Source organism: Gavialis gangeticus, unplaced genomic scaffold (assembly GCF_001723915.1).
Source record: "Gavialis gangeticus isolate Ggan-Ray unplaced genomic scaffold, GavGan_comp1, whole genome shotgun sequence".
Taxonomy (NCBI): domain Eukaryota; kingdom Metazoa; phylum Chordata; order Crocodylia; family Gavialidae; genus Gavialis; species Gavialis gangeticus.
In genome coordinates, this window is record NW_017728992.1 from 56,873,142 (window position 1) to 56,896,698 (window position 23,557).

Consider the following 23,557-nt stretch of genomic DNA (forward strand, 5'->3'; position numbering starts at 1 on the left):
CTGTGGAGCACTGTCATTGGTTGTTTACAGACAACCAATCAGAGTGCTCCAAGAGTGTTACAGACAGACAAACAGAAGGACTAAGCCCTTTATTGTATTAGAATTGTGTATGTATGTATGTATGTGTCCTTTGTGTTTCTCTTTCTTATTATTAAGCATTCCTCTTTCTCCTAAGTCTTTTTTTGCCACCTTTCGCTCCACCTTCTATTTCACTCTCTGTCAATCTCTTCCTACTTTATCCTCCCTTTTTAATCTTAATGGTGCTCACTCTTTATATCACCTAACAATAGAGCCCAGAGACCCTGCTCTCTCTTCTTTTCCTCCACTGCTGTTGAGGACTAAGTCTAGAATTGATCTACAGAATTTCTCCACCTCTTGAACATAACTGGCCTGAAGCATCTTTCCATCCATCTTTCACACCTGTTTCAGCTTTTCACACCTGTTCTCAGCTGAAAGTGCAAAGAATGTCAGTTAGCTGTTGGCTAAAAACAGCGAGTTGCTACTATGACCTGCTCTGTTTGGGAGAAGCGCAATTGTGTGGGAACACAGCCAGCCCCACTTAGTCTTTAATTTCTGTACAGCATAACATTTCTAGGGAAGGCCTATCCTCTCTGTGTCTCTTAGATCATGATGCTCGAGCCATGGCAAAGGAAAGGGAGGGGCTTAAAATAAAAGGGAGGAAGGGACAGACAGTCTAACAATGCAGCTAAAACAGTGGTGCTCAACTTTTTGGTGCTGTGGGCTGAATGAGTGGCATAGGCCTGGATGGGCCCCATGTGCCAGGATCAGGTCCCATGCTGTCTCCACCTAACCCACCTCTGGATCTGGGCCCATGCCACCTCGTTGGGGGCCCTGTGTGTCTGGATTAGGCCCCAGGCCACAGCTGCATGGTAACCTAGCATGCTACCTGGCTGGTGGAGCCCCCAATGGGTCTGTAAATTTGGCAGCAGGGAAGTGGCAGTTGTTGCTGCTGCTCCCCCAAATTTTCAGACCTGTGGGGACCCCTGAGGGCCAGATGGCATGGCTCTGTAGGCCAGATCTGGCTTCCAAGCCAGGGGCTGAGCACCCTGACTTAAAAAAAAGGAAAGGCCTGAAGCCAGTGTGAACCAAGCCTCATGTGCATCTGCTTGCTATCTGCTGGCCTCCAACCATTGTACTCACCACGGTCATTTTATCTGTGCACTTAGTCTTTGCTAATACCAGATTGAAAGGCTGTCTAACAACAACCCATTCCCAGCTTTGCACAGAGGATCAGCGACTGATGTTACCTGTTTCCTTGCTTTACCACAGTTTTAAATACAGAAATGTATTTCTTATTTTTGCCCTTTCTCTTCCAGAGCTGCTGTCTGGATCCGCTGCACCTGCCACAAGGAGAATCTGTTAGTGATATTTTACTGTTCCAGCAGCAAAAAAGGAAAGAGCACTTACGGTTTTACTCCAGCTGAGACCTGTGGTATGATGCTCTTTAATGTAAGCTTGGAGCTCAGACCAAATGTTCAGGTATGACTTCACCCAATCAACATGACGTGAATCACTGTAAAGACAGGAAATAATTGTGTGTGTGAATGTTTGTGTTTGCCCACAGAGCCTTGTTCCCCAATGCTTCAAGTACACTACAGATTGTGTCTGTCACTGGCCACATACAATTAAGTCAGAAGACTGCTCTCAAGCAAGCAGCACAGCAAACATTGAGGCCTGGCAGATTGACGAGTCCTAATGTCTTTAATGAGGGAAAGATCAGAGCATAATAGGGCTCTAAGACAGACTTTCCTGCAAACACATAATTTTTTCTCACCAGGCTTAAAGTCAATAAAGCCAAATGAAGCCTTGGCACCAGATATCCACACTTGGCTATGATATTTTGTGCTGGCTCTTGACTTCAAATACAGCTGTCACTTCCTTACAGCCCTCAAACCAGTGCGCTTTCTGAAACCTGCCTCCCTCCCAGAACTTTTAATAGGGACCATGAAAACTCTGAAACAACACAATGTGTATACACAACTTCTCATAATGGAGAACAAGCCAGGAAGTGAAAATTTCATAAATGTTTGGGGTAGACAGGCTGATGTCATGTTTAAAGTTTGTTAGACTCAAATATGTGCAAACCAAGCTTTTTGAAAACAGGAGCCTAAACTTAGGCTCCTAAATCATTTATTTAGGGTGTCTTTACATGTGCTTGGGGGGGGGGGCACTTTAATTAGAACAGCTCCAGGGTGAGGAAGGGTGCTTTAATTAGAATTTAATTACAGTGCCCACAGCATCACGTGTATTCAGCATCCCACACTTCAAAATGGCAGTGGGGGCACTCTAACTAAAGCTTGTTTGACAAGCTTTAGTTAAAGCACCCTACCGCCATTTTAAAGCACAGAGACACTGAATACACAGGATGTGGGGGCTGCTGGAGCATGCTAATTACCACGCTCCAACAGACTTGATTAATTGCATTGGAGCAGGCATCCAGCACATATATAGATGCCCTTAGGCACTAAAGTAAGTGGCCTAACTTTCCAAAATTCCACATACTTGCCATTGGCTGTAATGGGACAGAAAATGGCACTAAGAAAATGCCTGGAAGTAACTGAGTGCGGGCTCAAGCCCTTCATGGTAAAAATCCAGTGAAAAGTAATGGCTGAGAGACCCTGACACTCAAAGGTTTTTAGCTGGTTAATTCCCAGCAAAGGTAGTAGCTAGGGACCTCTGAGGACTTGGGCCTAAAGGCCTTTTCCAAAGCCCACTGCAATGAGCGAAAAGCCTTCCACCAATCCAGTGGGAACTGCAAGCAGGTCAAATGTGCAAAGAAACATTTTAGCCTGACAAATTAAGCAAAAAGAAAAAGAAAAGAGAGAAAAGAAGAATTACCCAAACTAAGTACCTATGGGCTCCAACAAGCATTCAGAATTATAATTTTAAAAGCTTTGCCAAAACTCATATCCATGCACTGATTTTGCCCAGGGGAAGTGATTAATATGCTATTTGATCTCTGCTGAGCTGTGTGCAAGTAACACCTAGGCCAGGGGTTTCCAAACTGAGGTACATGTACCCCTGGGGGTATGCAGGACATCTCTTGGGGGTAAGTGGGAAAAAATGTGTAATGGCAGATTTAATTTTCATTATCATAATCATTGGCATTAAGGAGTTAAAATATGAAAGGTATGCTCGTAGGGCTATACAGGCAGCTGGTAAATCTGAAAGGGGGTATACAATAAGAAAAACTTTGGGAACCTCTGACCTAGACAGATACCAAGGCTCACACCTGATAGAACTGGGTTTACAAGAGCCTAATTTACCCTGTCAGATGATGGACAAGAAAAAAGCCTGATCTGCCCATAATGATATGACGGGTGATACTGGAATGATAATGTAGTACTCAGGACCAAAACTGGACCCCTTTGCAAAGGCGAAATCAATGGTATTTGGGCAAAGGTTCTCTGTAGGGGTGCTTTAGCCAGCCTCTCTCTTGCAACCTATTGAATGCATATGAATCTGCTCCATGGCTGCTACTGTAGTTACATAGGATCTTTAGGGTGAAGGCCTTCAAGATGACCTGTGCAGCAGTGAACAGGGCACACTGTCAGTCTGGGGCAGCTAGGCTTTGGCTGCAGAGCCAGGTGCAGGAACCAGGTGGTAGAGACAAAAGGTAAATTTTCAATTAGAAAACATCAAGACAGTTAGGGAATTCAGTCCTTCCAGGATACAAGTCAGAGCAGTGCTGTGGCTGGCAGTGTGCGTGTGTGTGTGCACACGCATACACGCACGCTTGCATACACTTGGCCCAAATGCCAGCACAAAGTTGTAGAAGTCTAAGACCAGCACTGTGAGTGCTAATTTACAGTGCAATACACCACTGTACCTAAAGGCAATAGGGAGGGAATGGGATACTGAAATTAGAGCCATGTTAATCAAATTAGTAATAATCAAATTGCACTGAGTGCTTTTCAATTTCCAGAACATTTTTTGTGGTGGGTCTTCTCTACTCTCGCAATACAGCTAGTTCTAAGTTGTCCTCAAAACAGTGAGGACATTCACATTCTGCAACATACCTGTTTTTGTAGTCCTTTAACACCCTGTTAGTATAAAAGGTAGCGGCATCGTTCATCTCCTTGACATAAGGGCCTGGTTTAGGAGACTAAGAGAGCAGGAACATCACCCAAGGATAGCAGGAAAAAATGAAAGAAGAGAGGATGTAAAACATTAGTCACAAACCTCCACCAGTTGACTGTAGCGATAAAGAGATAGGAAGGCAGAGTTACACAACATTGCCAGTATTATTTGTTTAGGAGGTACTACAGTATTAAGATGTGTGTTTAAAGATGCTCAACTTTACTGTGAGTAACTCACCGCTGCTATCCAGCCAAGGGCTGGTATGCTTTCACTGACAGCGGAGAGGTGATTGAACATTTTGCTTCCTCGGTTTCTCTCTCTGAAGTTCTGGATTTCCTGAATCTTGTCTGATATTGGTTTGAGAAGCATTGGCACCTCATTCTGCAGCAAAACAGAGAACTACTGTTACTTTGGCAAACCATGGCTACTGCTGTAACCTTGACAAACACTGAGGACTCTGTCTGCAGTGCCATCAATTTGAGGCGGGGAGGTTAAGGTACTCTTTAAATGCAAAGCATGCAACACACCTTCATCTCATTAGAACAGCACAGAATAAAGTGCACTGCCACATAGATCCCTGTCAACTTCGACATGTGCTTCTTGAGACCCTGAACATGAAGTGATCACATATCTTGATGTTACTGGGACTAGTATGGTTTTTCATAGGATAACCCAGAAACTTCTTCAGAATGCAAAATGACCTGGTTATCCATCAAAATTATTTGGTGTCTTTTTTTAAAGAAATAAAAGATATTTGTGGAGACCAGCTTGGGAGCCCTGCAGATAGGGTGTGCTCGGCCAGGAGGATGGGATTGGTGCTGAGGGTGGATGGGTAGCAGCGTTCAGGAGCGGGATGGCTGGATGAGACCAGGGCTGAGATTGGCGGGGCAGTGACACTGCAAAACTAGGCAGGGAGCAGATTGTGACTCTGCCACAGGCTCGGGCCCCAACCCTGGCCCACACTGTTACCACTTTGCAATCCTGGCCGCGGCCCCACCTACCCATCCTGCTCCTGGACACTGCTCCCTGCCTGCCCACAGCCCCATACCATCCAGTGCCTCCAGACCAGTCTAGTGATCCACCACTTAGGGAGTTTTGGTGAGCTGTTGTGGGTGGGGTGGGGAGTGCTGACGCGGCCCCCAACAGCTCATCGAAACACCTCAAGTGGCCCTCCAGCCTAAATAACTACTCACCCCTGGATTAAACCAGCTGAAAGATACTGATGGACAAACGATAATACATCTGCTTAAATGGAGCGGGAGAATGCTAGTCAATTCTGCCAGCAATCCTGCCATGTTTGACTCTACAGTAGAAGGAATATGGATCTGTTTGTGCTGAGGATCCTAAAGAATGATCTCTTTATTGCAATGGATATTAAAACAGCTGGTAGTTATTAAAGTGAATGTCTATACTGTATCTGCGACAAAAAACAGTTCAAAGAGATGAATCAGAACAGTCTGGTTGGAAAAGTCTTCAACATGCCTTTGGCATGTGCTACATAAAGTTTCTTGTCATTTAACACAAGGCACAGTTGTTTAAAAGTAATTTAAGCATCTTTGTATAAATACTTGATGCGGTCCTATTACACTATCTTTTTTCTGGAATTATTAAAATGAATCAGTTATACAACTTCAAAATACTAAATTTAATTCTTACCTTGTCTCTACACTTTAACCTTTACTTTTATAATTATTAATGCCAAACAGGACTCTTTCTACAGATACTAATAAATAGCCCTTAAATGCAATGCTATATTGGCTCCTGCTTAAGTCTACATTGCAAGGTTAAATGGGAGCAATAATGCTTTTGAATTGGCTAGCCAAAAACTTTCTAAAACAGTCATAACATACAAAGAGTTTGGATGCTGGCTTCAGGGAACTGTTTAACCCTTGACACCCAATCATACAAAATTACACTGCACATCCATGAGCACTGTTATCTCCTACGCGTCCTCATTTGTCTGCAAACATTTAACTTTACCCATAGGAAAGATCCAGGGCCGCAGTGGTTTAGAGGAGCAGGGCCTGAGAATGGGAGTTCAGGTGAAATCCTGAAGCAGTGTCATCAATCTGTGCAATTTTATTGCACATTCACCATATTTGGTAGTTATCTTAAAGCTCTACCATCTGGAGCTGGGTAATCAGTTGTGCTGAAAAGTCAGAAAACATGGATACTAAAAGCTCAATCCAGAAGACAAATAAAAAGAACCCAACATGCATTGCTTTCTAAATTGCACTTTTTTTAGGCTGAGTTCATAGTGCTTGTGGAGCTTAACAATTGGCATTTTATGCATGGTGTTGGCAATGCTGAGTTCACTCAGTTCCACGGTATCTCCACAAACCATAGCTCTGCTATCTTTTTTTCATGCAATTACATAAAGTCCATCATGCTTATACTATATTTTTACCTGCGACTGTGGAGTTGATTTCACACATTAGGGAAATTGCTATCTTTGCAAGTAGTAACTGGGATCTTCCCCACCACAGATTCCAAAATATAGTTTCCCACACCTCCATCAAGGAGTAAAGTGTAAGTGAATTAATGCAATCAATGGGCATCATGGGAAGTCACAAACAAGTTCCTTGTGACAGACCCCACGTGTCAACCTGCTGGCTTTGAACTATCATGGTGAAACTGGTCCCTGCTAAACAGGTTTAGGACAGGCCAAGGCCCCTGCGCAGCCAACCTTTACCACTGGGGCCTCAATGCTAACCCATCCTGCACTTATGGAAAGATACAAACAATGCTGCACATCACTGAGGAGTGTCCCCTCTACAAACTAAGAAGTGGATTAATAACTTTGAATTCAGCTAATGAAGAGGCTATCGCTTGCCTTCACAGATTTGCAGTTGCTAAATAAATAAATGCAATCAATGCATGTGTAGGAATCAGATAGGATAGCTATTATGATCATCAGCGAAATGAAAAGTGTTATGGATAGGTAAGATTATCTCAAAGTTTCTGGCACCAGGGGCAGAGGTATGATAGTTTGGGTCCATCAGCTGTGATTTTCTTTGTACTTTCCAATGCCTGAATTCCTTTTACAGGCAACATGCAAAAAGGATTTTTTAAATAAAATTTATTTATTTGGTTGGTTTGGATTGTTTTGTCTTTTGTATACTTTGGTAATCTCAACAGGGCAAGCAGTGTGATAGAATAATTATTCTACTTAATCTTATTAATAATCTGATTTGCAGGAGTACTCACATCAAGCTGAGGAATTACTTTCAGAAATGAATCAAAATAAAACCAAAGTAAATCACTAAACTCACTTAAACCTCCAAGAGACTGCAGCCAAGGGAGGGGGAGGGATCTCTGTCTCCAGTAGAGTTACAATTTTCTTTTTTTTTCCTAGCAAAATATTTCAACTTTCAAAAGCAGCTGCCAAACGGATCTTTTTGGACAGCTCCTCTCCATGAGGTGAAATTCCCCCCATTCTTGCACAAAAGGGCCTTGTGTGCCATTTAAGGTTTTAGTCTGAAGGGGATGGAACTGAATCTCTTCTGCATCCGCTGCTGCAGCCTCTGGGGCCAAAACAGCATCTGTTGCCCTCGTGCACCAGGAAGGAAGTAGGTTGGGATACTGAGTACGTGTAGATGCAGTTCCAGGAGAATCTCCCATCCTGACCCCAACAGTCCTCCAAACAAAAGCTTATTCAAATACAACTGCATTTAGTGCTTTTTTGCTGAATTTAATGGTATAGTCCCCACTGACCTTAATAGCGCAGTATCTGGACTTTACCATTCTGAGACAAATCTCAGGAAAAATTGCAGGTCTTACCAAGCTGGTGGCCTATTACTAGCTGCACGTTATTCACCAATGACTTAAACAACATTTAACATATATTTCCCTTAAAAACCATACAAAGCCCCAAATTCATAAGGAACGCTAGTGACAGAAGCAATTCCTCTGCTTTAAACACTGACAAGTTGGCCATTTTAATTTTAGGCATTACAATTTAGGAGACAAATTGGAGAGGAACAGGATAAATGTGGATGGTATAAACAGAGAACCAGGCTGAACAGATTTATCCTGTAGGCTGCAGTCAGTCTGACTATTTTTATAATTAGAATTGAATGTTACAGCACAGAGCATCCCCCCTACTATACTTTAGCTAGGCAAATCTACAGTACATCCAACAAAGGGGCAGACAGGCCAGGAAGGGACAACTAGCTGTTCTCGTGCCCTGGACAAAACAGGAAATATTCCATACTCAAGAGTCAAGAGTTCCCCAAATGAAGCTTTTGATTTGCTTCAAACCTGTGGCTGCTATAGGTTATCACAGGCTCTGTTTCTGTGGTAGACGGCAATGCATATAACACAATTTCAGTAGTGTAACAGAAGGAGGCAGTAATCAGGACAACAGCCCTGGGCACCATTTTGGTGGGGGAGGAGGGAGGCACAAAAATAACCAGCACAGGCACAGGGTGCAGAGCTGTCCCGTTATGCCTCTGCAGAATTTTGCCAGCCAGTTTGACCTGCCCAGGATGCTTTGTTGGAAACATCCTGAGTTTGCTGTGCCTCAGCTGAATCCAAGGCAGGGCTCAGGAATGTTGGAAGGTGTGAGTCCCCAGCCCCAGGGCTGCTCAATGAAATGGGTGTTTGTAGAAAGTTTCAGTTTGTTTGTTGTTGCTGTTTCAGTCCAATTCAGGCTGGAATCAACATTTCAAGACAAAACCTCCCCATTTCTCAAAATCCAGAAACCCTGCTTTTCAGCCAGCTCTCCCTACAACATCTCAAGACATTGAGAGAGTTAAGTATGGCTTTAAGTGTTTGCTCATGTGTGCATGTGTGTGTTTGGGCCTGCATGTGTGTGCAAATACAACTACCAAGGATGCATGGGTGGATCTAGGAGAGGAGGATAGGGGCTGCAGCTATTCCTTCTTTGGCCATGTGATGCCAATGCAATGAATGCACTGAGCTCTCAGCTGGTCAGCTGCCCGAGCTCTGCCCATGTAGGGAGACAGCTGATCAGTGCAGGCTCTTTCCAGAGCCATTACTTTCACTTGCTGAATGCACTTCCCAGAGCCATTCCTCTTCCCCACACCATATTCAGGGGTAGGGGAATAGGGGAAACGATCGTGGAACCCACCCTAAGGTTCTGGAACCATGCAAAGCAAGGCAGGAGTCCACCCAGACTCTTTTGCATGTGGATCATAGAAGGGGAGTACAACCACACTGCCACATCCCCACCCTACTGTAGCACTCAAGAACATGAGCCAATTTAATTTTGGGGTGGAACAAAAACCCCCCAAAAAACATGGGTTCTAGTAGACAGGGGAATCTTACCATTGCATCAGAATGGCTTAATGGAAGCTTCTCTGGCATTAGTGCATAAATAAAAGCATGACTGCAGGGACTGAAAACTGGCTGAAGGACTGGAGAGAAAGGGCTATAATAAATGGAAGCATTTCAGATGGGGCAGAACTCCAGGAAGGTGAGAACAGATCACAGATTAGTACTCTCTAGCTTTATTAATGAACTCCAAGATGTAATAAGTAGCATTTTTCTTGAAAGGCAAAATAGCATTCAGTCACTGCCTGGACATCCTAAACAGCAAAAGGATGCAAGGAGCCTCCTCTTAGATATGCCTGGTCTCTGAATAAGTTTGCAGGTTAATTCTGGCATTCAGGGACTGTCAGGTCTGCAAGAGGTTCATGTAGCTGCTGGTGCTCTTGGGGCCAGCACTTTCAATGGTTGTAAAGAAGCAGTATCATGGTCCCACTCCACTTTGGTACTATCTAAAAGAGCTGATGTGATGAGGTAGGGAGTGGGGAAACAAACTTTGCACGTGTTTTAAGGGTAGTGCAGTGACTGTGGTACTTTCTCTAGACCAGGGGTTCTCAATCTTTTTGCGTCAGAACCCATCTGTAAACATCAACAGCCAGTTCTGACCCACAGCTCCTGGCCCTGTCGGTGCCCTTTGCTCCCAATCCGCAGACCCTTGGCCCTGCCGATGCCCCTCACTCCCCACCCACAGCCCCCTGCCCTGCCTCTCACTCCTCACCCACAGCCCCCTGGCCTTGCTGGTGCCCTCACTCCCAAGCCATAGTCCCCTTCTCCCCCGGGGCCATACTGGTGCCCCTCATTCCCAACCCACAGCCCCCTGCAGCCCTGCCAGAGGGGAGCCCCCAACCTGCTCGGGACCTTTCCTTTCGGACCCCATGCTTTCCCATTTTTGCTTGGATTTGCTCACAACCCTTTCAAATATTCTTGCGACCAACTTTTGGGTCATGACCCGCAGGTTGAGAAACACCGCTCTAGACCAGCATGTCTTCCCACAGCTACATGCAATGCTCCCAGTGCAGAGCTGGATCTTAAATGCATCAGACTTTTAAGCTGTGTGCACACATCCTCCCCTCCCCCCATCCAACATGGGAGGTTTTGCACACATCAGCAATAGTGCCCATGGTGGTTAGTTACCTGCAGAAAATACCATGTATGTGCAGCCAGTAAAATGTAATCAAGTACATCAGAGGAAGTTATGGGAAATACATAACAATAGCTACATGTCTGGAAACCAGCAATGCCTTGCAACAAAATAAAACAAAATTTGGGAGAGCAGTTGACATCAGACTGGATACAAGTCTGCAAGGCTAACCAATAAGGAGCTCATGAATAGGGACTTACCAAATTTGGGGCAGCTGCCCACTGATTTTGCGGGCAGAACGCAGGGCTCGGCAGCCATTTTGTGGACAGAGTACAGCAGGCCCCCCATGCCTCTGATCAGCTGAGGGGCCCAGGGGGCCCTGACCCTTACCACTGATTGGCTGTGAGGGCTGCCTGTCATACAGCTCAGCCAATCAGTGGCCAAAGAGGCAGTCATTTTGCTGGCAGCCCTACGGACAGGCACATCTACCCTCACCCCTTCCCCACCCTGGCAGGCCCTGAGGATGGAGAGCCAGCATTTTATTTTCAGTAAGATTTTTCCCCCCCATGGATTCTACAGATTTCATGGGCATTGCCCACTTTTGTGGATTTCACAAAAACCATAAAATCGCAGTTTTGGTAGGTCCCTACATATGAACTTTAGGGGCTGCCTATACAAGGGTATAATACTCAAGAGCTGAACATGACATGCTATCAGGGGTCACTCTCCATGTGATCTTGCTGAGACCACATACAGCACAGAGTTTTAGGCTTAGTGACACCAGAAATGTGCCAACAACTAAGAAGGAATTCAAAGAACAGGACTGTAGCAGACACTAGGGTGCCTGCTACTGACATTGGTAATAGGGCTTAGCTGCCAATCAATAGGACAACACAGCTGGCGGTTGCTAGGGCAACCGATTGGGCCAGCTGACCAGAAGGGGGCAGGGCCTGGCCTTTATAAGCAGAGAGGCCAAGGCCAGAGGGCAGTTCCCCTCTGGCAGCTGGAGGAGCAAGAGCTCTGCAGGGGAAGTGAGCTGACTGATAGAATGAGTAGCTGCATCATGGCTTGGGTGGAGAGAGCCCTGACTAGGAGGGTTTACTGGAAAGCCAGGTGGGGCCTGGACCTTATGTTATAGCCAGAAGGCTGATTGTTGTGTTGCAGCTGGTTGGCTCATGGCGTTGTGTTCCTTGTTTGATATTGTTAAATCCGGAGGACGGGGTGAGGCTGTAGGGGTGTGAGGAGGCCTCACGGGGGCTCCCCGGTGACTTGGGTAGGTCCAGTAGGGGCACAGTGAGCGATGCCAGGGAGGCACAGCTCGTGGGTGCCAGTGCGGCGCTGTATTTGGGGTGTGTTGACCCCGCCCAGTGTGGGTGAAATCTGGAGAACCGGGTGAGCCTATAAGGGGATGGAGGAGGCCTCATTAGGAGCTCCCCAGTGAGGTGAGTGGTGCTCCCAGCGTGGCAGAGAGCGCTGTGTTCTGGGGTCATGACCCCAGCCCGCGTGGGGTGGTATTTAGCCTGGTAGGGCATGCAACCCAGGAGGAGGGTCAGGGGGCCAGGCACAGCTACGGGCCACCTGAGCCCCAGGCGCGAGAAGCGCGGGACAAGCCCCCAAGAGGGCGGAGGGAAGCCCAAAAGTGGGCGCCAATTAAAGGGAAGCCCCACGAGAGGGCAGGTATTGAGAGAAGCCCCGGTGAGGGCACATATTGAGAGAAGCCCCGGAGTGGGTGCCTATTATTGATAGGAACCCCACGAGGGGTGCAAGTTGAAAAGAGGCTCTGAGGAGCTCCACAGAAATGGGAACTCCGAAGGGTCAGAGGGGCTAGGTAAGGCTTAGGCCACCTGAGCCTAATTGGATACTTATTATTGACAGCAACCCAGAGGGGCCAGGCAAGGCTTAGGCCGCCAATCCCAGGGGGTAAAAGGACCACTAGTAAGCCCAATAGAGCTAATGAGTAGAGGGGCGCCGGTTGCGTGACAAGCCCAGGGGCGCCAGGCAAGGTGCAGGTAGGAATTGGACTTGATAACGTCCGGAAGAGCTGTGAGGCTTGGGGTGTGCTAAAGGGGAGGTAGGAGGCATGCGTAGCCCCTAAGGCTGGGGGTACCTTGTCACTCTGAACGGAACGAGGAACAGTAAGCGTAGTACTGTGTATAAGGGGATCAAAGGCAGCCTCCCATATATCAAATTATACTTCATCAAAGACATGGTGGGCGAGAAAAGAGGGTGCTGGATTGCTTATTTGACAGGGTAGGGGCCACTAGCGAGATCATGGCCACTCCTAGACCCGACTCCGTGACAAGGACAAAAAAAGTACCTAATGTTGCAAGGAGCTGCATACCTCCTGTTTGGGGTTCAAGGCTCTCAACTCCCATTCATAATACACTAGTATATTATTTTATGTAACATACAATATCCAGTATTATTTCATCCACTTTTGTCTACACACACATTATATATTAACCGTTGCATGGAGGTTTTTAAAGACACTTGAGGATCAACTTCTATTCCTAGCTGCAGAGGCACAGCCCCAGTGACATCAATAACATGAGTAAGATTATAGCAGAATTTGGCCCACATTATTTACTGTTGATGAGCAATCACTAAAGAGGTCAACAATTTCCTTATCTACAGTAAGTAGGTAACAGTGGCTCACAATGGCATTATTAGTAGCACAATGGAAATGGATAATAATAATAAGCAAAAGTAAAATCTTAAATAGGACCAAGATCCTGTTGGCTTGGGGAGTAGTCTTCCATGGGAAATGGAGAAGGCCCTGTCACTATAGTCATTTATAAAATAAATGGAGAAAAAATCCAAGTTACAGAAACTGCACTGACAGCTACTGGATGGCTGAAAAGCTTCCTCTTCATTTCTACAGACCAGTTTGGAGACCGAGTAAAATCCTCCACTTGGGCAAATTCCCATTGACTTTAATGGAAATGACCCCTTTGAAATCTTCAGGTTTGGTTCCTACAGTTTTAATTATAAAGCCATCAGTTTGTTGTGAGTGTCTGAATATAATTTATTATGATTTGCTTTTTTCTAGATGAGCCCAATCCCTCTGCCCTGAATTACATAGAGAGTCTGAGCACTAAAGGAAGGTATTCGACTGGAATGTTCGTCTCCAGAATGTTAATAATCAGACCAGCTGGGCATTGGCAGCCATATGAATTTAATCAGCACTTTTCTGGCGTGTGCCTGAAATTATATTCTAACACCTTTTATAGTCTTAACTGCACCTGTCATTTAAATCTGGTTGAGAGTATCTCTTATCACAAGGTTTTTTTGCATTGATAGTTGTGTTTATTTGCAAGGATGCTACCTCTTTAGTTTGCAGGAAGATGAGAATTACATAAAAAATGCTGTAGCATAACTTGTAATGCACAAAATGACACTCAAAATGATATCGCGGTTTTTAAAACATACTGAACTTTTAAAGTGAGAGGTGGCATATAATTCATTGTGCACAGAATATTTACTGCTATGACCCTGAACACTATTTATTCATTTGATACAATTTGGGGAGGGATCATAAAGTGTTGTTAAACAGATAAAGTGCCTCAGGGTAATTAATAATTTTAAAGTGAGTACACAACAAAATCATAATGTGTTTGTTCCAGAATTATATTTGGATTAACATATGTGGAAATTGGAAATTCAGATCAAAATTTTTTATGATGTTTATTGGTTAAGAATATACAATTTTCTTTTGAATGGTTCAGAAAGCATATAAACAGGAGCTCTCAAAATGCTTTTAAAATAATTTCCCCAAGAAGAGAAAACAGTTACTTTTATCTCTCCCCCTCTTTCCTTCCCCTTTTCACCCTCCACATGTAAATAATTTATGGCAGTCAGTTCTTACAGATTTAACATTTAAACTGTGGCGTCAGAAAATTATTTCTAATAAGTGGATGAACTAAAAAATCACATCTTTGAAGAATGAGTCTGTATCCAGCAGCCATTAGCTGGGACACACAAACACTAATATCAAATGATAGTTTTGTCATGTGATCTTTTCCACTGCACACACAAATATAGAACATGACCATAAAAAGTAACAGAGCATGCACTCTGCTAAGTAATTTATTGCAGTTGATGCTGGACTGGTATGCCAGCTGGAATTACCTTCTCTGCTCCTACTAGTTTCACATATACAGATGATAAAGGCTCTGCACCACAAATTCCAAGAGGAAAACATGTAGAGGCTATTAACAAGAAACAAATCTGAACAAATCTAAAGTTAAACAAGCTTAACTATTAGGACATTTGCTAGTGTCTCAGTGACCTCAGATGCTGAAGAAATTAAATGCATATCGACTTCAATATTTGCCTAAATAAAAGAGGAGGAAAATCCCTGCCTCTATATATATCTTTCTCCATCTATTGACCAGTAAGCCCCCTTTTATATCACAATAGCCATCTTTTCATTTTCATGCCCCCTTCGCTAAATTTTTAAGCAAAAAGAACTGAACTAATTTATTTATTTTTTTTAGGGTTTTTCCTCTTTTTTTTTTTTTGAAATGGCACCATGTGCAACATCTCAACATGACAGGAACTCAGTAAATCCCCTCGGTCTCCATGCCGCTGTCTGAATATCTACAAAGCTACTATGCCATAATGGCAATTCACTGGCTCATTCACAGCTTTACATTACTAAAGCAAACAGTCTAGACAGCTGAATGACAGAATTACTCTCTGTCCTCTTGCATTTACAGAGATGCTGTCATCTTCATTTGCTTTTCTCTGTTCTGTGCATTCTGATACACTAATGATAAGCTTTCCTGTTTGGATTCCACATTGACTCCTAGCTTTAAGCTATAAATACAAGCAGAATGAGATGACATCACACTGATATAGTCACAGGGGATCCTGATTCCTTTTCTCTCCTGGGCTATGCAATGCTTACCAGTTTTCAGATGTGGTGCAGAAAGTAATCTGCAAACCTGTGGCTTTAGAAACACAAGGGTTTTTTTCTCCCCCATCACTAGATATGCAGATATGAAAGAAACAAGTATGGTATGTGAAACTACACTTTATATTGGAAAACAGTATTCAAGCTGCATCAAAATATGTAAAATAGCAGCCTTCAGCAGTTTTCAGGTCTGCCCACAGTATAGCTGAGTATAAATCTTTGCAAATAACTGTGTATAAAACACTAAGAATGAACTATACAGACATACTATACATAAGTGTGTGTATTTCTTTTTAACCCATATGTGTATATAAAGCAAGATACACAAGACTGGGACATGCTAGCAAAAGTGCAACTAAGACTAGCCCTTATATTGCTAACTCTGAGCCTCGATTGCAAATTTTTTAAATTGCTGGTGCTTTTCTTAAAGTTACTGCTCCTGAAATGGATGATTACATGCAAACCTGTATCTTCTTCATTTTTTAAACAAAAGCTTGTAGTACTTGCAGTTACCAGGAAAAAGCCTGAAAACCTAACTTAAAAGGCTCAGAAACCAGTAGGCAAATAAAAAGAACCCACAGAGCTTTTTTTTTTTTTTTGGTTATAAGCCAGTCTTTTTTTAGACTTCTTGGGCTCTTCTGCTACAACAAGGCAGAAAAATGTTGCCAGCAGCAGAGCAGTATTCTGCATTGAGCAGGAATAAATTCTTTAGGGCAGCATGCATCCTGTTTCTCACTGCTAGCATTACCTTTCCAATGCAACACTCTGCACCTGTGCTGACCAGAATAAAACCTCTAGGCTAGGGACAGACATTCAAAAAGCCTGAGCCTGACTTGATTCAATCTTTGCAGATTAGTCTAACCTGGCTAGGCTGAACCAGTTTGTAACTGGACAGACATGCCCTCTGGACTGAGGAAATTCAGACACATGCCTGCAGTGGCTCAGGTTAGAAGCCTGAGAGCAGTAGAGCAGCCCTCCCTTCCCTTGCACAGAACTGAGCTGAGTGGGGGACATGGCGAGCCCACAGCACGACCTCTGATTAGGGAGGTCTGCCTGCAGCATCCCAGGCTTTTCACCACTCGCTGCTCAAGAGGCAGGAGTGTTGCCAAACCCCGGCCTCCTGCTAGCACTCTGAGGAAAGGAGGGGGTTGCAGTGCATGCACCTGTTGATGATATGGAGCTTTTCAATCTCCCTCCCTGCTGCTTTATACTCTGTGCAGCAAACTGACAGGCGAACAAGCCAGCAGGGAGATGATAACAGTGTTTATTACCTCATCAGCAAAACAACAGCCTCTCTCCATTAATTCGAACTCTTCTTACACAGCTTACCATCTGACCTGTTGATTAGCTCCAAACAGCCCTAAGCAGTCACTGTTCTGTCTCCCGGCCCCAGTGAAATTGGAGAGATTCACACACAGACACCTCTCAGCATTAGCTAGCATAGCACATGCATAGGGTCCATGGGGCTAGGGTCCATGCTATGGGAGATAGGAGGGAGGGAGAGGGAGATCCCTGCTTGTCCAGCAAGCAGCGAGGTGGGGGGTAGGGCAAGGGGGAGCCAGGCAGACCTTGCTGTGTCTGCAGTCTCTGCTGGAGCTCTGGCCAGGGAGTTGAGGGGAGGGGCCTGCCCTACTGTGGAGCAGAGAGCCCTGCCCAGCCCAGAGAGCATGCCAGATGCTGGGGGTGTCTGGTTTATCTTAAACCAGGAAGTGGCCTGGGAGAGACGGTGCATAAACCGGTTTAGCCTAGATCAGTTAAGTCTGATACTACATTCAACAAGGTTTATCTCAAACCGGTTTCAGCCACTTTTAAACTGGTTTATGTGCACTGAATATCTGTTCTGTTACAGGTTTAAACCAGTTTTAGATCACTTAAACTGGTTTATGTGTAATGGCTATCCCTAGAGACAAATTAAATTTTCCTTCAACAATTGAATCAGTTAAATTCTCCTTTACTTTACTATTTGTATCAGTCTTGTTTGTCAGATCTGAAGAACCTTCTGAGTGCTAATTAACCCAGGCTTGTACAAAGGCTGTTATATTACTAGAATAGTTTATTATTCTATTGCAACAACAGGACACAGATAAAAGAGCTCAGCAGTCCCCCAACAGACCTGACTGGGGCAAACCGAGGGGGGCACAACAGCATGGCCACATCCCCTTTCACGAGTTCATGACATGCGCAGGACTCTGGCAGGAGCTACACTGATGTGGTGGCAAGCTCAGACAACTCACAATCATCTAAGACCAGGGCAAAGGGGGGTGCAACCACACCCTGCCCCCTTCAGCTGAGCTCAAGCTGTGCAGGTGCCACAATGAGCTCAGCTGTGTAGACACCACAAATTTGAGGGGCCCATGCCACAATCCTGGATCTGCCCATGGACCCAACCGTTCAACCTATTTCTAAGGTTCAGATGCCAGCACATCTATGCAATAGTAGCCAGGTAAAGCTAACCTTGGGGGAACTAATTCAGCACAAATGCCATGCCAGAGAACACATCAGACCTTTTGTTTGGCTTCCCAATTCCCATATCCAGCACTGTCCCCTGCAGATGGATTTTTATTCCTAAACTTAAACAGCTAAATGCAGCTGTTGGCAGATTTGACCATGAGGGCTCACATTGTGGATACAGCAACGTGATTGGTCAAAAAGGCGTGACAGATAAAAGCAGGGATAAGCCACCACAATTCTCACTTGCCAAGCACCAAGAGAATCATCCTGACATCTCAGCATCTAACCAGACAAGCAAAGGCACTCCCGGATAATCAGCTTTTTTACTGCTACAGGTGCTGGGAATTTAACAACAATACAAAAGAATACAATGGGGTTCTGGGCCAAAGAATGAGCAACTGTGTATTGAACAGGGGTGATTTACCTGTGATTGTGAACAGCTTTGTGCAGGGCTGGCTACAATTACATGCATCAGCACCACAAACAATTGCACGAGGACCTACTCTACTAGGGAGTCTGCATGTTCTCAGGGAGTAAATAACAAACCAGTTTTGCCCTCTAGGAGAAAGGGCAGATGGAAACCAAAGCCAGACACTAGCCGTTCCTTGCTCAGGTCCATGTAAATAAGAAGTCTGTCTTGGAGTCTGTGTTAAGGTTTAGCCTTGTGTTCCCATGAGTGGCCATGCCATTGCTACTTAGAATATCTTTTTTTATTTGTATCTATATCAACATCAGTGACAGTAGTCCCAACAAAGCAACCCAGCAGCTGGGAGTTTTATGGAGGGATTATTTAATCTGGCAAGTTATGGATTAAGAAACTGAAACAAGGAGTCAAAATCACAGGCCCAGGACAGACTGTACACATGGACTCTCACCCCCTGCATGCCACATGAAAGACGTTTTGAGGACAGCCTCATGGGAGGGTTGGGTACATAGTCATTGCGTCTAGACAATGTATAGCACTACTAGCCCAAGTCTCATGATTCACAGAGGCTGCAAAAGGACTTCCACAGCAACTGCAGGTCTGCTCCATGCTAATCCTAATATGTGATGACATAGCTAGTGGCCATTAAAAAAAAAACACAAAAAAACCCCAACAACCTGACAAGGAAACATTTCCTCCTTCTCCTCCTCAACGGGTGCATCTACACATATGCTTTAATGCACAGTAGCCTATTTTACAGCACATTAAAAAGTGTCATGTCAAAAACCATGCTAATACACTAACATGCAGTAAAAACAGGCTACTGTGCATTAAGCATCACTAAAAAAGCATGCATTTTCACCGCTGCACGTTAGGGCAGCCTAATGCACATTTATTTAGTACCTCACATTAGAGGTACTAAATTTAATGCACAGTAACAAAAGCACATTAATGAACATGCAGACACACCCAAACTGTAGTATTTTTCTCCTAAAATTAGTCTAACCAAGACCTCAGACAGAGGAACAGCCAGTCTGTGGGCAATGTTTACTTTTCAATACATAAAATATCTTGTATCCCTCTAGAACCACATACAAGAGGTTTGTTCCATGGAACAGAAGAGATTTTTAGCTTTCCCAGGAGAGAAACAGCTCTTACCTCCAGTCCCAGAAAGTCCCAAGTTCCCTTTAATATTATGATACTTTAGATATGGAAGAACTGTTTTTGTTAACATTAACATTTTGTATGACTTTTTTCCAGTAGAATTTGAGAGAACTTACACAGTGCATTTTATAGCTGGGGATGGTAGGGGTTGCAAAAAGTACTCTCCAGCCGGCGGGCCTCGAACATAAGATCTCGCGCTGCTCGGCCTCTGGTGTATGGTCTTGCCTGGCGCTTCATCCCTAGATTCTGTCTATTCTGGATAGGTCTTATAAGCAGTCCCCACCCCTATCTCGCCTGCCACGACTTTGCTCGAATCTTCAGTGGAGGGGCCAACTACTTAAGCTTCTCCGATGTCCAGATTCTTGGGGTGATGGTCTTCTGCGAGGTTCTGCCCTCCCCTACACCTCGCCCTAATACCCAGCCATGCCGAGTTGCCGGTAATTCCCGGGGCCGACCCTCGCCTTGTGATGGCCAGATGAACTGGTGGCGAATCCGTAGGCTTGTCCTGAGCCTAGACCCCGCTGGATGAGGACTCCTCCTCAGGGTCTTCCCTGGCCCTCTAACCGTGGGCCACTCAGCAAAACATAAAAGAAAGCTCAACACGTAAGTCTCCTGGACTATAACTCAAAGTTTGGACTCCCTGTCCCAGAGAAAGTCCTCTCCTTACTTAACTCTAATTGCAACACCTCTAAGGCTGGGTGCTGCGTTTCCCTGATAGCCACTCGGTCCCTCAACGCGTGGTTCCACCTGGCAGAACCCAGGACTCTGCAGCCCCTCTCACCACTTGTATTTTGGTTCCCTGCTGGGATGGATTCTGGGGTGCTCCCCAAACCCGTACCGATCTCACCTGGATTGCCGGGTCCTCTTCTGTTCCCTTCTCCTCGGGGTGGCTCCTAGTGTCGGATCCAGTCTCAGGATCCTTATGCCCAGTGTCGCCACCACAAACCAGAGCATCTGCCGCCTCTCCCCGGGCGTTCCCCTTCCTGATGAGGGGAAATGTGTCCCAGCCTCGCGGCTGGCCGCTGGCCTCTCCCTTGCCTCCGAGTGCGGCTTCATGCTTGTCTCCCCTCCTAGCTGGTCTCCAGCTCTCCTCCTCCTTGTCTTCCCTCGGGGTGCTCTTTATGCCCCCGCGCCGGCTCCGATCATCATTGATCGCAGCTGGCTGTAGTTTGAAAAAGACGCGGCTAATCAGCCGCGTGGGTCCCGCCGCTCCTTCCGATTTTCCCGCATCGTTGGCTGCAGGTAAGGAGTTCGTTGTTTTCTTTCCTTCTCCCCTCCTCTCCCCAGCCTTGTTTCAGGTCCCGGGATTCCCCTTCTCCCCTTCAGGGCTATACTGTGCCGTCACCCTGTGACATACTCCTAATACAGTAAAAGTTCTGTTAACAGGCATCTTACAAGCCAGCATGCTCTGTTAACCGGCATGCCAGCTTGTAAGATGAAGTGAAACTGGAAGTGCCCACTGTGGCACTTCTGGTTTCTCCAAGCCGCCACAAGTAAAGCAGCCTGCTCTGCCGAGGCCCCACTGCCTGGGGGCATAACAGGCTGTGTGGTGTTGTGCATTACTGGGGGGTGCTAGATAACAGAGCTTTTACTGTAAAAGGTTTTAAAAAATCAAAGGTCTTTTCTACACGTGAAAATTATTCCAGAATAAAGTGGTGTATAACTTCAAAGTGGAACAGCTACTCTAGAACAACTCCATGTGGGAAAACTTGTTCTGGAACAAACATGTCTTTTTCTGGTTTAGTTTAATCTTCCAAGAAGGATTAAATCAATTCAGAAGGCATTTTTCTTCCAGATTTAAAGTGTCCACAGATGGAGTCATTCAGGAACAGCTATTCCTGAATAACTCACTGCGTAGACAGGCTCAACAATATTTGTAAAATGTATCATATGTCTGACACATACAGCATAAATCATCATTTGGCTATATCTGCACTCACGAGCTGCATAAAAGCCAGCTGTAGTTTTGCCACTAGTGCATACTAAGCCCACCACAAATTCATGCCAATAAAGTATTCACACCAGACCACTGCACATTTCCTCTAAATACAGAGTGATGAACAAAGATTTTTTTCTACAGACATGCAGCAAGATGTTGTAGTATGTCACCTCTTATGAAAATTAAATAGATTTTCTTACCTCTTGAGGCTCTTGATACTGAGATGCTAACAACAGGAAGGATCTCTGTGCTTGGAAAGCAGCACGTACCATTTCTGCCTGTAAGAGGAAGGGGAAGAAAGTATTAAAACTTGATCTTGGAGGGAAAATATTTCAACAGTAAAATTAACATAATATTGCTAAACATTATTTCTTATGTCTTCTCTTTTCCCCATGCAAACTTTAATTTACATTTATTGTAGGTGGCTCAAAGTCAAGCGTGATGGCATAATTCTTTCTTTCTGTGACAGTCCAAATCACTGTACCAGTACAGACTAGTGAAAATAGACCAATAGTTCAGTGCATCTCAGTGGTTCTCAACCTTGTTAAACTTAAGGCACCCCTTGAAAATGCCAATCTTCATTCTTTTTTGACTCTGGAAAAACAACAGAGCAATTTTTCTATTGTAAAGATCTGAGAAAGACCACAACAGGTTAATAATATATTTTTGACACTATGGATTCTGATCTAGGCTTACCTTGGAAACATATACAAGTGTTTGCAAACTTAACAGTGTTAATATTAAAAGACACCCTAAAAAAGGTTCTCCCGGGACCCCAAGGTGTCATGGTACCCTGGAGTGCTGTAGCACCCCAGTTGAGAAACACTGATTTGTCTACAAACAATTTGTAACTATAAGAGCAATAGGATTTTCCCTTCTTCAGATTACAAAATATACTGACCAGCCCTGCATACTTCGAGTTCCATTTGGAAAAGTATTTACAGAAAGGCTACATCACAACCCTTCAAAGAAACTTAAGGTTCTTCTCTAAGCCCAACGTCTTAGAGTACCAAGGCCAGTGCCAGAAGTTATACATAAACCAATTTAAGTGATCAGAAACTGGTTTAAACCTGTAACAGAACATAAGTTCATTGCACATAAACCAGTTTCAAAATGACTGAAACTGGTTTAAGATAAACCTAGTTGAATGTAATTTCAGACTTAACTAGATTTGGGTCAAACTGGTTTATGGAACTTCTGTCCCAGACCCCTTCCTACTTTAAGTTTAATCAACATACCAGCATGCTTTTCAACCCTGGCCTGGGCTGGGCTGTCTGCTCCAGAGAGCAGGGCTGGACCTGCCCATCTCCCCCCAGCCAGAGCTCCAGCTGGCTGAGAAGGGGGTGGAGACTGCAGGCACAGCAGTGTCTTCCTAGCTTCCCCCTGCCCCACCCTCCCCTTGGTCAAGCAAGGATCCCACCTTTCCCACAGCAGCGACCCCAGTGGCATAGACTCTAGCTGGCATTTGGCCATGCCACCCCCATGCTAGCTAATGCTGAGAGATGCCTGCATACGTATGTGTCTCCAATTTCACTGGAAGAAAGGCAAACAGAACAGTGCTCGTTTAGGGCTTTCTGGAACTAATCAACAGGTCAGCTGCTAATGTCCCCCCTGTTCTTCCTTACAAATGCCTTGGAAAAAGCTGGTTAAGAAGAGCTTGAAATAATGAGAGAGAGGCTTTTGTTTTCTTTGTGTTCTGATAAGCTTCCTGCTGGCTTGCTTGCTTCAAAGGCTGCAATCTGTCAGTGTTCAACAGGGGACAGAGACAGGTGTGAGAAATGATCTGGTTTGCAACACATGGAGCCTGTGAGTGCTGACAGTTTGATGCAGACAATATGAAGAAGCAAGGAGAGGGAGATTAAAAAGCTCAGTAACATCAACAGATGCATGCACTGCACACAAGCAATCCTCCCTTCCCCCCATTTGTCTCAGAGTGCTAGCCGGGGGCCAGGGTCTGGCAACACTCCCTGCCCCTTGAGCAGCGAGCGGGAAAAAGCCTGGCAAGGGTTGCTTCCCCCTCCCCCTTCAGGTACAAAGTGCCTGGGGGCTGTCCAGGCCAGGGTGGGGGTTTAATCATAGCATCCTGCCGGGGCCTGGTCATGCAGCGCCTTCCCTCCCGCCCCACACACAGCTCAGCACTGTAGAAAGGGAGGGATCACTCTAGCACCCCCCAGCTTCTAGCCTGAGCCTGAG

The 23,557-nt window shown here is 45.1% G+C and overlaps 1 protein-coding gene across 1 annotated transcript in view; it reads right to left on the reverse strand.

The window, feature by feature from the left end:
* Positions 1-23,557, reverse strand: part of CAP2 (CAP, adenylate cyclase-associated protein, 2 (yeast)) — a 119,941-nt gene that overhangs the window by 29,978 nt on the left and 66,406 nt on the right. Inside the window, exons 4-7 of the mRNA XM_019522898.1 lie at positions 21,565-21,642; positions 4,339-4,482; positions 4,041-4,126; positions 1,429-1,534 (exon numbers count right to left, since the gene is read on the reverse strand). Coding sequence (XP_019378443.1) covers positions 1,429-1,534; positions 4,041-4,126; positions 4,339-4,482; positions 21,565-21,642 — 414 coding nt within the window. The remainder of the gene's footprint in view (positions 1-1,428; positions 1,535-4,040; positions 4,127-4,338; positions 4,483-21,564; positions 21,643-23,557) is intronic.